Source organism: Spironucleus salmonicida, chromosome 3, assembly GCF_000497125.1.
Source record: "Spironucleus salmonicida strain ATCC 50377 chromosome 3, whole genome shotgun sequence".
NCBI lineage: Eukaryota > Fornicata > Diplomonadida > Hexamitidae > Spironucleus > Spironucleus salmonicida.
This window is the reverse complement of record NC_090598.1, coordinates 911,974-926,489: the sequence shown is the minus strand read 5'-3', so window position 1 is coordinate 926,489 and position 14,516 is coordinate 911,974. Positions and strand designations below refer to the sequence as shown.

The 14,516-nt window shown below is 34.5% G+C and overlaps 13 protein-coding genes across 13 annotated transcripts; 6 read left to right on the top strand and 7 right to left on the bottom strand. All coding sequences in view use genetic code 6, as the record gives it.

The window, feature by feature from the left end:
- Positions 1–137: 137 nt before the first annotated feature.
- Positions 138–1,283, top strand: SS50377_22870 (uncharacterized protein; the record flags this gene model as incomplete). The annotated part of the gene is made up of 1 exon (XM_067906748.1): positions 138–1,283. One exon carries the CDS (start codon positions 138–140, stop codon positions 1,281–1,283), a length of 1,146 nt encoding a protein of 381 aa, XP_067766016.1.
- A 646-nt stretch (positions 1,284–1,929) lies between these two features.
- SS50377_22869 (uncharacterized protein) lies at positions 1,930–2,655 on the bottom strand (the record flags this gene model as incomplete). The annotated part of the gene is made up of 1 exon (XM_067906747.1): positions 1,930–2,655. One exon carries the CDS (start codon positions 2,653–2,655, stop codon positions 1,930–1,932), a length of 726 nt encoding a protein of 241 aa, XP_067766015.1.
- A 113-nt stretch (positions 2,656–2,768) lies between these two features.
- Positions 2,769–3,395, bottom strand: SS50377_22868 (Uracil phosphoribosyltransferase; the record flags this gene model as incomplete). The annotated part of the gene is made up of 1 exon (XM_067906746.1): positions 2,769–3,395. The coding sequence occupies one exon, from the start codon at positions 3,393–3,395 to the stop codon at positions 2,769–2,771; it is 627 nt and encodes a 208-aa protein (XP_067766014.1).
- A 308-nt stretch (positions 3,396–3,703) lies between these two features.
- Positions 3,704–5,143, top strand: SS50377_22867 (uncharacterized protein; the record flags this gene model as incomplete). Its single annotated transcript, XM_067906745.1, has 1 exon — positions 3,704–5,143. One exon carries the CDS (start codon positions 3,704–3,706, stop codon positions 5,141–5,143), a length of 1,440 nt encoding a protein of 479 aa, XP_067766013.1.
- Positions 5,144–5,489: 346 nt separating this feature from the next.
- On the bottom strand, positions 5,490–6,713 carry SS50377_22866 (Phosphoglycerate kinase; the record flags this gene model as incomplete). Its single annotated transcript, XM_067906744.1, has 1 exon — positions 5,490–6,713. The coding sequence occupies one exon, from the start codon at positions 6,711–6,713 to the stop codon at positions 5,490–5,492; it is 1,224 nt and encodes a 407-aa protein (XP_067766012.1).
- Positions 6,714–7,794: 1,081 nt separating this feature from the next.
- On the top strand, positions 7,795–8,406 carry SS50377_22865 (uncharacterized protein; the record flags this gene model as incomplete). The annotated part of the gene is made up of 1 exon (XM_067906743.1): positions 7,795–8,406. The coding sequence occupies one exon, from the start codon at positions 7,795–7,797 to the stop codon at positions 8,404–8,406; it is 612 nt and encodes a 203-aa protein (XP_067766011.1).
- A 9-nt stretch (positions 8,407–8,415) lies between these two features.
- On the bottom strand, positions 8,416–8,997 carry SS50377_22864 (uncharacterized protein; the record flags this gene model as incomplete). The annotated part of the gene is made up of 1 exon (XM_067906742.1): positions 8,416–8,997. The coding sequence occupies one exon, from the start codon at positions 8,995–8,997 to the stop codon at positions 8,416–8,418; it is 582 nt and encodes a 193-aa protein (XP_067766010.1).
- Positions 8,998–9,128: 131 nt separating this feature from the next.
- On the bottom strand, positions 9,129–9,659 carry SS50377_22863 (uncharacterized protein; the record flags this gene model as incomplete). The annotated part of the gene is made up of 1 exon (XM_067906741.1): positions 9,129–9,659. The coding sequence occupies one exon, from the start codon at positions 9,657–9,659 to the stop codon at positions 9,129–9,131; it is 531 nt and encodes a 176-aa protein (XP_067766009.1).
- Positions 9,660–9,804: 145 nt separating this feature from the next.
- On the top strand, positions 9,805–10,671 carry SS50377_22862 (TBC domain-containing protein; the record flags this gene model as incomplete). The annotated part of the gene is made up of 1 exon (XM_067906740.1): positions 9,805–10,671. The coding sequence occupies one exon, from the start codon at positions 9,805–9,807 to the stop codon at positions 10,669–10,671; it is 867 nt and encodes a 288-aa protein (XP_067766008.1).
- Positions 10,672–10,859: 188 nt separating this feature from the next.
- On the bottom strand, positions 10,860–11,273 carry SS50377_22861 (uncharacterized protein; the record flags this gene model as incomplete). Its single annotated transcript, XM_067906739.1, has 1 exon — positions 10,860–11,273. The coding sequence occupies one exon, from the start codon at positions 11,271–11,273 to the stop codon at positions 10,860–10,862; it is 414 nt and encodes a 137-aa protein (XP_067766007.1).
- Positions 11,274–11,381: 108 nt separating this feature from the next.
- Positions 11,382–12,458, bottom strand: SS50377_22860 (L-asparaginase; the record flags this gene model as incomplete). The annotated part of the gene is made up of 1 exon (XM_067906738.1): positions 11,382–12,458. The coding sequence occupies one exon, from the start codon at positions 12,456–12,458 to the stop codon at positions 11,382–11,384; it is 1,077 nt and encodes a 358-aa protein (XP_067766006.1).
- Positions 12,459–12,576: 118 nt separating this feature from the next.
- On the top strand, positions 12,577–13,854 carry SS50377_22859 (L-asparaginase; the record flags this gene model as incomplete). The annotated part of the gene is made up of 1 exon (XM_067906737.1): positions 12,577–13,854. The coding sequence occupies one exon, from the start codon at positions 12,577–12,579 to the stop codon at positions 13,852–13,854; it is 1,278 nt and encodes a 425-aa protein (XP_067766005.1).
- A 108-nt stretch (positions 13,855–13,962) lies between these two features.
- SS50377_22858 (uncharacterized protein) lies at positions 13,963–14,376 on the top strand (the record flags this gene model as incomplete). Its single annotated transcript, XM_067906736.1, has 1 exon — positions 13,963–14,376. One exon carries the CDS (start codon positions 13,963–13,965, stop codon positions 14,374–14,376), a length of 414 nt encoding a protein of 137 aa, XP_067766004.1.
- Between the last annotated feature and the right edge of the window lie 140 nt (positions 14,377–14,516).

Below are 14,516 nucleotides of genomic sequence, written 5' to 3'. Positions count from 1 at the left end.
TTGCAATACCGCCATTTCATCACATACACAGTTCTTACGCTAAGAAACTCACTTGGTTTGGCCGAAACCCAAGCGCCAAACTGCATGAACTTTTTATTATTATTATATATTATTATAAACAAATTATTTTAGACGAAATGTCCTCCTTCTCGTCGAACATCCAAGACGAGTCCTTCGATATCGAGAGGTATCAACAGCTATCAGACCAGCAGACTCTAGATGATGTGATATAATGCGAGTTCGAAATTAGTTAAAGCGACTCACAGCTGGCCCCAGGAGTGAAACTGCACCAGGAAATTTCGTTCGACCGCTCGCTGCTTATGCAAAACCCAGCCGGTAGCCATGAGAGTTCTAGCGCGCATGCTGTGCGCGGTGAAAGAAGCTTCTGCGCAAAAAGCTACATTACAGACAGCCAGCGGGACCTAAACACGGAGCCCAACGTGAACCTCACGTCACCACATGCCAGAATCTTACATAAAAATTCTGCCACGTTGCCAGAAAATGAAGCGCACTGTGTGGTGCCCAATCGGGATTTAGACATCGGTAAAAAAGTTACTCTCTGTGGCGCATCCTCAGAGGGCGACTCCAGCAGAGGAGTTGATATCGAAGACCTGCTGGATGAGGGTTCCATTCCAGACATTACCGATTTTATCTAAGAGGGCCAGGTCGTGACAGACTCGGAGCAGCTCACGTTCTTCACCACGGACAACGAGACGACGGAGAACGAGAGTGTGGCGGGCCGAAAGGTCATTTAGCAGCCTGACTTATAGCAGTAGTTCTCCAAAGAGCTGATATAAGTTACGAGGGACATAGAGGTAGATTTTGGTTAAATAACAGAGGCTTTGCATGACGTAGTGGAGAATATGATCGAAAAATCGGTGTTTGCTGGAGCGGACAGAATTCCAGAGCAAGTTAAAGCAGAGTTGGTGTAGCAATACACAGTCAGCCTGCTTGCGGAGTAGGCTGCGATTTCGCAGGCTATTGAGGGCTAGACTTTGGCTGCAGATGCTCAAATTAGGGCGTATGAGTTGTTATGTCAGTAGTTCGCCGAAAATAACAGCAAACTTTGCAACAAGCTGAGCTAATTTAACAAGGGGTATTATATTAGCAATTAGAAGGAAATGGCGAAAGCAAGTTTTCCTCAATATGCCAAAAAATAAGGAGTAGTTGTAGTTCCTTAGTACGCTAAAAAGTAATCCGCCACCATTACTTTTTAAAAACAGTAAAGTGTCTCCAATCAGCATCCCAAAGCTAAATATGCTATGAAAACTAATGTAAAGTGAGATTTGCTCTTGGATTACTGTTTACGGATCTTATTTCTTTGATACCTAGCCAAATAAATTTACGTATTATTCCACAGAGAAAGAAACATATAAGCTAAATTATTACGAGTTTCAATGTTAACTGGTAGACTCCAACTGCTAAAGGGATTTACAATAAATTCTATTTTGTTACATAGCGCATAACGATTTTACAAACTATTACATGAATTTTGACCTAGAACCATTATGGAAGTTATATCTATTAAATTATGGATAAATTTTATTTTGTTCTATATAATAAAGTATCGCTATCATTTTGTGATATTTATTATTTATGCTTGTAACCTAAATTATAATAAACCCGTATTTATTTAAAATACAAATTTATTATTTGCTATAAAAATTAAAATAACCTAATAATAAGTAATATTTAATAATTAGTATTGTTATTTAAAAGATAATCAATAGGTTTACAACGTATTATAGTTCCCGATTCTTTTATAAAGAGGATCCTATTCTTAAGAATAAATGAAAATATTCTTATTCAGATATACTTAATAACATAAGGAAAATATCTTTATAATGAATATTTTATTATAGTTTTCTAGAAAATATCGTTAAGATGACAATAATAATAATTTAAACAAATTTTTATTATAGCTTAACTTCACTCAGAGTTCAATATACCGGCGAACTTCATACATACCCCATATATCCGCGCCGACACACTAACAGTAAGGTATCCTCCATTCTCACCGTTTTGAACTAAAGGAAACTCGGATGGTGGTAACCATACACTATTATGCTCTTGATTAGTAATTCTTTATCCCCATTCCTCAACCATCTTAGGGCCATAAAATCTACTAGCAGGGGAATTTAAAATTTCACTGATAATCTAGCTTTTTGCCCCCTTAATTTAAAATTAATCAAAAAATTTGATTTACACCGGCTCGATTTCATCGTCAGAAATGTCTTTCTTAGCATAAGTCCTTTTTGTACGAAGCAATGCATCTAATTGACGATATTCTTCTTACGAAATTAGATTTTTGAGCTAATAACTTTGAACCTTTGTATATCTTACAACTACTAAATCGAATATTTTATCAGTTTGCTATAAAAATTGTGTTGAAACTTCAGTTGAAGTAGTTAAAAAAGTTCCAGAGGTAGTAAATTGTCCTAAAAATGCTACTCTAAAGAATTATGATGATAAAAATCCAGCATTTGTTTTCTCAGAGATCGCGGATTTTAAATCATTTAATGAAGTAAAATCTGGTGCTGAAAGATGAATGTCATAATTTGTAGAAAGTCTATATTCTGGATACTCTACTGTTGAGTCTCGTGTTAGTGTAAAAACCGATATTCTTGTCAAAAATGACTAGTTGGAAACTCTCATTTTATGGAAAGTTTAATGGAGTGTATATGAATTATATATAATATCTATACTGTATTTTATAATAGATATTAAAATATATAAACTAGTAATTACAATTAAATGTGGAGAAATCTTCACTTTGTTCCAAAAATCTTGTCACCTGCATCACCAAGTCCTGGAATAATATAACCTTACTCATTAAGGTGGCTATCAATTGCAGCACAATAAATCTCTACATCAGGGTGTTTGGCTTCAAGCGCCTTCAAACCTTCAGGTACAGCAACAAGAACCAAGCAGCGGATATTCGTACATCCTTTTTTCTTAAGTAAATCAATCGTTGCTATCATGCTTCCACCAGTAGCAAGCATAGGATCAACAATTAAAGCCATACGCTATTCAATACCAGCACAGATCTTGTCAAAATATGGTACTGGTTGGAGGGTTTTCTCATCACGATAAACACCTACAACGGAAATTCTAGCACCTGGGCAATGTTGGATGACGCCGTCCATCATGCCTAAACCAGCACGAAGAATTGGTACAACTGTAAACTTTTTACCAGATATCTAGTCGATCTCGACTGGGCCCTACCAACTCTCGATTGTAACTTTTTCGGTAGCAAGAGATGCAGTAGCCTCATAAGTAAGAAGAGAGCCTACTTCAGATGCAAGTTCTCTGAAACGAGCTATGGAGACGTCCTTTGCACGCATGAGACCAACTTTGTGCTTAATGAGAGGATGCATTACTTCCACAATTTTCATTGTGGAAGTGGTAAATATTATTTACCTAACTTTAAAGGTTATAAATGAGTATTGCATTCCAACTCTATGAATCACAATCACCCCTTCTTAAATACAACGAATATCCACTCCAATCGCTAATATACACTTATATACATAAAGTTTTGAGACTCGAAATATGTTTGCTCTTCTACTTTAAACTGAAATACAAAATCTTACTTCAATTAACTTTGATAATTTCATATTAGAAAAACCAACTCTCCTGAAATTTTATTCCCCTTATTGTTCTCACTGTATTAGAGCTACTTCTGAAATTAAGAAGCTTGCTTATGGTAGTGAGTTAGGATTCTAAATAGGATAAGTTGATTGCTCGTAAAATCTGTATCTTTGTCAAGAGTAGCTAGTGTCCGGATATCCAACTATCGTATTTATCTCTAATGGGTCTAGAACATTGTTTGAAGGGAAAATAAACTCAAAATCAATCCTCAAGTGGGTTCGGGATTTGCTTAAGTGAATTCACTATTATATTCTGCTTATTATAATAAGAGTAATTTAAAAACTAATTCAATTTCAAAATGAACACTATTATTAAAAACCTATCTGAAGGTAATATTGTAGCTACAGTGTTAGCATAATCTGCTTTTCCAGATTTTATATCTCAATTAAATCGTAAATAACCATTACGTATTACTCTCTTTACAAACTCTGATGAGCTTGAAATATTCTATCTTAAATCCAATGTCACATGTATTAATACAACACATAGTATCAGTATCAACATAAAAGACGCATAGTTGACCCTATTCCATGTTAACTAAATCACACTTCCTTTACTATTATAATTCTACAACTTTTATCAGAGTAATCCATTCATTTAACAAATATTATTCCTATAGTCACCAACATTAACAAATTTCTAATTTAATAAAGATATTAAAGTTATAAACCTGTCATCTAAAGTAACATTAGTATCTGCTATATAATTAAAGCCTAACTAGATTATCTATCGAAAATCTATTAAAAACGTTAAAGTAAGCGACAAACAAGCAATAATAACGCAACGTGACTCCTTATCTTTACAGACTGCTGTTTATGAACAATTACGTAATGGTTAGATTTATTAGATTTATTCAGATACGCCTTTATTTTTCACGGCCAAAATAGTTAGTATTGAAGATTCTGTAGAATTTGCTTCATTTTTAGAGCTAGGAACTCAAATAGAAATTTTACAGGCAGGTAACAATGATATTGTGTTAGATGATACTTAAATAGCCAGCGAACTACTTAAATCCACATTTTAGCCTATTGATAATACTGCTATTTCAACTTTATTTGTCCCAGATACTTTGAAGTTTGTGTATACTACATCATGGAAAACTACATTGCCAAATGATTTAGCTTAGTTCGTGCGTAAAGTTTTAAAATTTACACATTTGTCTAGATCCTAATTTGCGATTTTTAAAATTATTTAATAAGGGTATACAAATTTCATTCCTTTCTCGTCGAGATTCATTCCAGGGGACGGAATATGCTTTGGAATTATCATTTTTAGCCTAATGTATATTAAGAAATAACACGTTAAAGTTGGCTTAATCAGTAGTCGAAGAAAATTTGCAAGAGCAATAGAAGCTCTATGTAATAGCAGTTTACGGTCTGCTAGGAAGTGGATTTTATTGACCGATGATATTTCATAGACCACAGACTGTGCTCTCATTATGGATCTATAAAAAGGGGGACTTTCTATAGTTTTTCCTCAATTAGTTATTTGAAAAAAAAGTTTAATATCTATTGGTTTATTTTAGTGGTACATGAACAAAAATCTTTATATTTTAATTATTTTCTAATTACTATAACTTTAAAGAAAATAATCTCAAAATTAAAGAATTTAAAATGCAAAGAGATTAATTTTATAATAATTATTTATTATCTTTTAATATTGTTAAACGAGATAATAAATAAAAATTCGTACACAAGAGAACTAATTATTTAATAATATATTGAGGATTGAATACTACTTTAATAAAAACAAAGCTTTGGGATGGTCTAAATTTCTTATCAATTAAATTTATTTTGCTCAGCAATATTCATTAATATCATATAAATCAATAAAACCGTTCACTTGTTAGATAATCTCGCAACACCAGGTAAAATATCACCCTGAAGGAGTTCAAGAGCGGCACCACCTCCAGTGGAAACGTGGGAAAGCTTGTCAACGGCCTTAGCTTTCTTAGCAGCAGTAGCAGAGTCACCACCACCGATAATGGTGATAGCACCTTTAGTGGTAGCTTCAACGCAAGCATCACAAATAGCAAAAGTAGCTTTGGCGAAGTTGGCGAATTCGAAAACACCAGCGGGACCATTCCAAATAATAGTCTTAGAATCTAAGACAGCCTTTTTGAAAACTTCCTCAGACTTTGGTCCAGCATCTAAACCTTCCCAGCCATCAGGAATCCCTTATTCCTTGGTGAAAATTTTCATTTCAGCATCGTTCTTAAAATCCTGAGTACATCTGAAATCTATTGGGAGGATGATTTCAACTTTGAGCTCAGCAGCCTTTTTGATGATGATTTCAACATCAGCGTCACACTTAGGATCATAAAGGGAGTTACCAATGGTCATACCCTGTTTCTTAAGGAAAGCGTAAGCCATACCACCGCAGAGAATGATTTTATCAACCTTTGGGAGGAGATTATGGATGAGCTTAGTCTTATCAGAAATCTTAGCACCCCCGAGAATGGCGAGATAAGGCTTCTTTGGTTCAGCAAGAGCGATTTTGAAGTAATCAATTTCTTTTTGTAAAAGGAAACCAGCACAACGGATATCAAAACCTTCACCAACCATAGAAGAATGAGGTCTGTGAGCAGTACCGAAGGCATCATCACAATAGATATCAGCTAAAGCTTTGAGATTCTTTCTGAAAGTCTTAACTGTTTCATCTTGTTCGTTTTCGTTTGTTTCTTCCTTATAGAAACGAGCATTTTCAAGCATGAAAATCTCACCTTACTTAGCATTTTTGAGTGCTTCTTCAACCTTAGGGCCAACTACATCTTCAAGCTGAGTGACGGGCTTACCTAAAATCTTTGCAAGAGCTTCAGAAGCGGGCTTCATAGAAAACTTCTGTTCAAAGCCAGTACCTTTAGGACGACCCAAATGAGAGCATAAAACAATATACTTAGGATGGCTGTTTAATACATGCTGGATGGTGGGGATAGAGGCATCTATACGAGCAGTATTGGTAATAACGCCGGCATCATCCTGTGGGACATTGTAATCAACACGGATAAATACAGCTTTATCCTTAACATCAACGTCCTTAATAGATAACTTGTTGAAGTCCATTTGAAGGAATGGTTTGATTGATTTGATAATATATTTAATTTATTATATTTTAGTGTAACTATTGATAAAATTTAATGTTTGTGGTTTATGTTTTAGAAGCAGAAATATAATATCTAATATTGTTATAATGTTGCAATAGTTACAAATAAACTAATAAGCATTGAAATAAAAAAAGATAACTAGCTTGCTCATATTATATACGTCATATTGAATTTATAAATCTAATTTGTTCACATTATTTTGCAAACTCGTTACACAGTGTTCAAGTTATATAATCATAGATGCTACTTCATATACTAAATAATTGTCATGTCACTACTTAATAATAAGTACAATACGTTTTAAGTATTAAAAATAAAATGTAGTAGTGTATGAGATTTTATAATGAAGTTGTTGTGAGAAACAGGTGAATAGTGTCAAACTAAATCTACTAAAAATAAATATTATCTTCCTTATATAGTTCATATATTATCAATATATTATAGCTGTTTCAATACTTAATTTACAATACACTAATATTACTTAATTCATTATAATTTTTATAATCTTTATTAAGAAACGGTATAACTTTTTTGTGATAAGATTTATCTATTTCAATAAGAACAAATTTAAAAATTGGTAGCATTTGCGTGTATAGTAACAAAATAATTCACTCTGACATCTTTTTTATAATAGGAAATCTGACTGATTTTTTATTTTTTTTCAAATAATTTAGCACAATATCATAACTATTACGATCATACTTATTATAAGTTTATATCAATGCAGGTTATTCAAGTTCGGAAAATTTATTTGGTTTCTAAAGGTCTTCATCAAATTAATAGAGAATTGGATCAATTTATGTTTTATTCATTATCTCAATAACTGTTTAGCTAGTAGTAGGTGGTTTTTTATTTAATATATAAGCATTTTGTTTCTTTAATATTAATTTTTCATTATACATTGATTATTAATAGTAAAATGGTAATCTTTGAATAAGGGGAAGATTCGAAGGTTTAAGCTATGGATGATTGTAAAATAGTTTCATTTTAGCATATAATATATCTATATATTATAATTATTAATATTCCACTTCTGTGTAATGACTTTTGAAGCTAAATAGCCAATTGATTATTATTTGGGCCTTAACTGGAAGTTAGTTCCTCCATCTAAATAAAAATGTCCTAAGTGTTAAAAACCTATAATATCTTCTCCTGATTCTGAATTTATGTATTGCCCTATTTGTGATGTTAAACTAGTTTATGAAAAATAAGCGCCCCGTGAAGACATCACGTCATAATTACTTTTATAATAGTATTGTATGCTAAATGATTCGTGTCCTATCTAAAATTGTTATTCACCACTTATGCGTTCCCCAGATAAATCATTCGTTACTTGTGGAGCTTGTGGATATAAAGGGGATGTACCAGCAGTAAAATAATAAGTGGTAAATGTTGATAAATTAGTGTAAGATGCGAAAAGACGTGTTGAATAGAGCATTAAAGGTGTATAAAATAAATTTATAAATGATGAAAATTTACCTACTTTAAATGTATCTAGTAATCAAGATGAAAGTATTTTAGATTTATTAAAATTAAAAATTAATATTTTATCAGAAAAACTCATTGATGAGGAGGATATTAACTAAATTATTTTGCTTACATCAGCGATCAAAGGAGTATTTGAGGTGGTTGAGAAAATCGAAATGATGTGAAATTATTACTCACTTCACACTATTTTATGCATTTTTATATGCACCATTTTGTTGCTTGCTCTAAACATTATCGTCTAGTGTCAAAATTGCAATTTATTCCAATAAATACTTCGGAAATTAAAATTTTTCCATTTTTTATACTAGAACTATTTCTGGCTTATTAGGTACTTAATACGGCACCCAACACGCCTGTATCTTCAACATTTCTTCCTTAAATTTATTCAAAAATCGAGTATTATCATAATTTGTATCTTAAATTAAATAATTTTCATATGTAGCTAATTTGGTGCCAGATTCTTTTCGCTTACTTTATTAAATCCCTAAAACAGTTTATTTATAAATTCGATTGAAAGAACGTTCCTCCATTTTTAATGGCATAGTATCTTCTCTGAGGCGGTAAACCTCGCAAACGTGTACCCGCAGATAGCTTAAAAAGCCTTTTTTGAGGAGATCACTATTAATGATGTAGTTGTAATATTGGAACGGTTCAAAGGGTAGAGGAGGTAGTTGATATTATAATGCATAAATACTATGGAATTCCTATAACGCTAATTTAAGAGCCATTGTGAATACAGTGTAGGAAACTGTCATTTTCAGAAATGGTTAATAATATATAATATATAGTATAAATATGACTCAACATTACTATGATTGATCCAATATATAAACTTAATCCAATATATTTTATTTAAAGTAAAAATCAATATAAAAATGGAAAAGTATCACTTAACGTAGTAAAATGAAGCAGTAGGGATTAACTTTTTCTTAAACTGTAATGTATCTTGCTCTATCTGCGATTGTAGCTCTTACCTATCACTTTTAACCTTTTTAATAATCAGAATTGTAGCAATCATTGCGAAAGTTAAGAATAAACAAATTATAGAGTAAAATAGGATCTTATAGTTAATTTTTTAATCAATAACAATAAGGTCCTCGTTCCATTTAATTATTACCACATCATACCGGTGAAAATTCGTAACGTTGCTGATAAACTGGGCATAGGTTGTCAGGAACATATCGAATGCTTTTTGTTCCTCTGAAGATCGTGGTTCGATCGTGATAGTAGAGATGTTGTTTACTATATTTAGTATTTATGTGTAAACGAAGGATACATTTGATACTTAAAATGATAGATTATAAGTAAGTATTTCGTCTGGTTGAAAATGACAGTTAGTAAGATTTGTTACAGTCACTATTTTTAATGCTGTTGGAAACACCTATGTTTACTAACAATATAGTGTAATGACTAGCATTCAATCTAATTCCTTAATTATTGTATAATATACTATTGTAAAATTTAATAAAACAATAATTTTTTCAATTCTGTATATAATATGCATCAATGGATTAATCGAAGCGTAATTTCGATATATAGGCATTGTGTATATTATTAAATTAATGATCCTTATAAATAATAACGAAAACTATACGAAATATCTGCTGTACACGACGTTCCTGGGCGCGCAGACGCTGCAGACGGCGCGGGACCTGCTCTACCGCGTGAAGCTCCTGCCAATGAACGCCGAGTTCAACCTGGTGCACGACAGGGACATCCTGGAGACGCAGTTCCTGGCGAGCAACTACGTCTAGCAGCACTCGATGCTGCTCGCGGACATCGACCGGACCTTCTCCTCGCTCTGGCTGTTCCAGGCAGGCCAGCTGTTGTTCCATCCACTGAACAACGTGGTGTGCGCCGCCATCCTCCACAACAACTTCTACGTGCAGGGGCTGTCGCTTCTAACCGCTGTGCTGTTACTGAGCGCGGACACGGAGGAGCAGGCGCTGGCGCTGGTCTTGCACTACTGCGGGTCCAGGGTGTTCCGGGATTTCCAGTCGTTTGCGGAGCAGACCATCAAGACGTACTCCATTTGCATTTTCAAGGCGGTCATCCGCCTGTTCGAGGACCAGGGCGAGCCCTTGCACGTCATCCAGGAGCGACTGTCGCAGAGCGTCTATCATCTGGTGGACTGCGCGCTCAGCGGACTGATCTTCACGGGCTTCGCCAAGAAAGGAATTAAATTCTCACTGAGAATCTTAGACGTGGTCATGGCGAGCACCAATTTAGACCAGACATTGCTCGAAGTGCTGATTGCGTACGCCTATGAGTCGAGCTGCGAAATATTGGAGAACGGCGATGAGGGCGTCGTGTAGATGATGAAACAAGGCGGCGGGGATCCAGCCAGGATTATACAGACCGCGAAGCGCATTAAGGGGAAATTTACGGCCGAGATCAACAACCTGTTCGTGCTGCTGGAGATGGTCTGAGGTCACAACCAGTTCAGCAGGCGGTCCCGGAGCACCAGGTAATTCTTGATATTGTCCGTCCTGTTCATCTGTATTTGCATGTTGTCAATCATGCTTTACGATGGACGATACGCCAGTGTAATTGAACGCATTTTAAGGATGCGGTAGTATGATAAATAATATTATTTCTATATAGTAAGGTCACTTAGTCATAAGCTAGTTTCTGGAGTCATGCTTTGCTGTAAATTCTTTAATTTAAAGTAGCTATCTCGATAACTAACGTCATCAAAATACACTTTATAGTCCAGCATGATAAGTATCTTATTTTCTTCTACCTTCACCTGATGGGGGTCCTTAACGAATTTATAAAGTCGTGATGGCGCATCAACAATCATCTTGTTGGTTAAGGATAATACCGCAGTAATTGTTGACTCGTAGTCGTCAATTTGGTGATTGCTCTCAAAAATCCGAACAAACAATGGAAGGCAGCAAACTAATGACTCTGGCACCAAGCCACCATGGATAAGAAGGCCGTATACCAAGTCATAAATATCTTTGAGCGGGATATCATCAAAGTACATGTGTAGAAACAATGCGATGTTGCGAGTGGTTATATGATTCATACTATAAAGTGATTTTCTAATAAAACCATTAATAACATATATTATTTCGCAATTATTTTTAGTAGATTTTATAATACAAGAAACTATTGAGTGTTAATGATAACAAGTTCAGTCTCTTTCACCTCTGATATTTTGCATTGTAAAGGCATCTTCTACGTCTCTTTGCGTCAAATTTTTTCCAAGTAGATACGAAAGTTTCGCATATGCTGCTTCTGATGTCATGCCCTACGATGATTTAGCGCCTGCTTTCTTCAGCTAACTCGAGGCATTATACGAGCCGAGTTTAATTTCGCTAGTATGAGCTTGCGATACCAATCCAATTACACAGCCTGCCTTGTGTAATTCCCCTAGTTTTTCGCAGAATTAGTCCGAACCACCATTTCCTTCGCCGAACACTTGTAGAATTATACCCTTGCATGACTAGTAATTTTCTAAAACTTAAGGCTCGAGCCCTGGGACTAAGTGGATTACTCCTATAGAATCACAAATATCCGCAACTTTAAAATCGCCTGCTCCATAATCCGGCTCTTAAAAGTTTCTCACCAAATCACGTCTATAGTTAAGCGTTATGCCAAACTCAGCCAAAGGTTGCATTTAGGTAGAGTCAAATGCATCTAAGGACCATGACGAAAACTTTTAACTTCTATTTCCACGCATAAGCTTATTATTTATAAATACTGTTACCTCAGGAATTTACAGCTAAGAAGCACAAATAATAGATCCTGCTAAGTTAAAGTATCCATCAGAGTAAGGAGATGATAAAGGTAGTTACGATGCGGTCAAAACTACATGCTTCTATAAATTCTCAAACATGAACGAAAGCGCGGATGCAGTATACGCTAAAGTATCAGTTCCATGAACAATGACAAAGCCTTTGAAGATTTCGTAGATCTCAAGGACTGAAAGGGCTATTTTCCTCCAATCTTCTGGTGTCATGATAGAAGAATCAATAGGAGGGGGTAATGAATATAACATATAAGATGGCATATCTTTATGGATAAAAATAGGATTAGTTTAGAGTACCGATAATAAATAGTTTGGATCTGGACTCAATTGTCCCTATGCATCTTTCACCATACCAATAGTTCCACCAGTATAAATAATAGCGATAGCCTTAGATGGTTTTTCGGGTAGTTTAGTGATTGGTTTGAGTAATTTTTCGTATAAACTTTGTTAGTAGTTCATTTATTTGTGATTCTGAATTAAATTATTATATTAGTATTCATAATAATTATATATACATTTTTTCACCAGATATATTATATTAAACTATATCTCTTGTAGCATCATAAGCAATACTTAAATGAGCAAGAATTAATAAGCTCATTAAAATATTATTAAACCGCGGTTAAATCAGGTGCAAGTAAATTCAATTTAATAACATACAATCATTAAAGACAAGTTACTAAAGTCTCCACCATCCACATTGCCAAATGTAGAAGGTATCCCTTTATACGGTACAAAATCATTATCTGACAAAATATAACAATAATTTGAATCCCCTAAATAAACCTGTTAAAATATTCATGAAAAATTACTCAAACCAATCACTAAACTACCCGAAAAACCATCTAAGGCTATCGCTATTATTTATACTGGTGGAACTATTGGTATGGTGAAAGATGCATAGGGACAATTGAGTCCAGATCCAAACTATTTATTATCGGTACTCTAAACTAATCCTATTTTTATCCATAAAGATATGCCATCTTATATGTTATATTCATTACCCCCTCCTATTGATTCTTCTATCATGACACCAGAAGATTGGAGGAAAATAGCCCTTTCAGTCCTTGAGATCTACGAAATCTTCAAAGGCTTTGTCATTGTTCATGGAACTGATACTTTAGCGTATACTGCATCCGCGCTTTCGTTCATGTTTGAGAATTTATAGAAGCATGTAGTTTTGACCGCATCGTAACTACCTTTATCATCTCCTTACTCTGATGGATACTTTAACTTAGCAGGATCTATTATTTGTGCTTCTTAGCTGTAAATTCCTGAGGTAACAGTATTTATAAATAATAAGCTTATGCGTGGAAATAGAAGTTAAAAGTTTTCGTCATGGTCCTTAGATGCATTTGACTCTACCTAAATGCAACCTTTGGCTGAGTTTGGCATAACGCTTAACTATAGACGTGATTTGGTGAGAAACTTTTAAGAGCCGGATTATGGAGCAGGCGATTTTAAAGTTGCGGATATTTGTGATTCTATAGGAGTAATCCACTTAGTCCCAGGGCTCGAGCCTTAAGTTTTAGAAAATTACTAGTCATGCAAGGGTATAATTCTACAAGTGTTCGGCGAAGGAAATGGTGGTTCGGACTAATTCTGCGAAAAACTAGGGGAATTACACAAGGCAGGCTGTGTAATTGGATTGGTATCGCAAGCTCATACTAGCGAAATTAAACTCGGCTCGTATAATGCCTCGAGTTAGCTGAAGAAAGCAGGCGCTAAATCATCGTAGGGCATGACATCAGAAGCAGCATATGCGAAACTTTCGTATCTACTTGGAAAAAATTTGACGCAAAGAGACGTAGAAGATGCCTTTACAATGCAAAATATCAGAGGTGAAAGAGACTGAACTTGTTATCATTAACACTCAATAGTTTCTTGTATTATAAAATCTACTAAAAATAATTGCGAAATAATATATGTTATTAATGGTTTTATTAGAAAATCACTTTATAGTATGAATCATATAACCACTCGCAACATCGCATTGTTTCTACACATGTACTTTGATGATATCCCGCTCAAAGATATTTATGACTTGGTATACGGCCTTCTTATCCATGGTGGCTTGGTGCCAGAGTCATTAGTTTGCTGCCTTCCATTGTTTGTTCGGATTTTTGAGAGCAATCACCAAATTGACGACTACGAGTCAACAATTACTGCGGTATTATCCTTAACCAACAAGATGATTGTTGATGCGCCATCACGACTTTATAAATTCGTTAAGGACCCCCATCAGGTGAAGGTAGAAGAAAATAAGATACTTATCATGCTGGACTATAAAGTGTATTTTGATGACGTTAGTTATCGAGATAGCTACTTTAAATTAAAGAATTTACAGCAAAGCATGACTCCAGAAACTAGCTTATGACTAAGTGACCTTACTATATAGAAATAATATTATTTATCATACTACCGCATCCTTAAAATGCGTTCAATTACGCTGGCGTATCGTCCATCGTAAAGCATGATTGACAACATGCAAATACAGATGAACAGGACGGACAATAT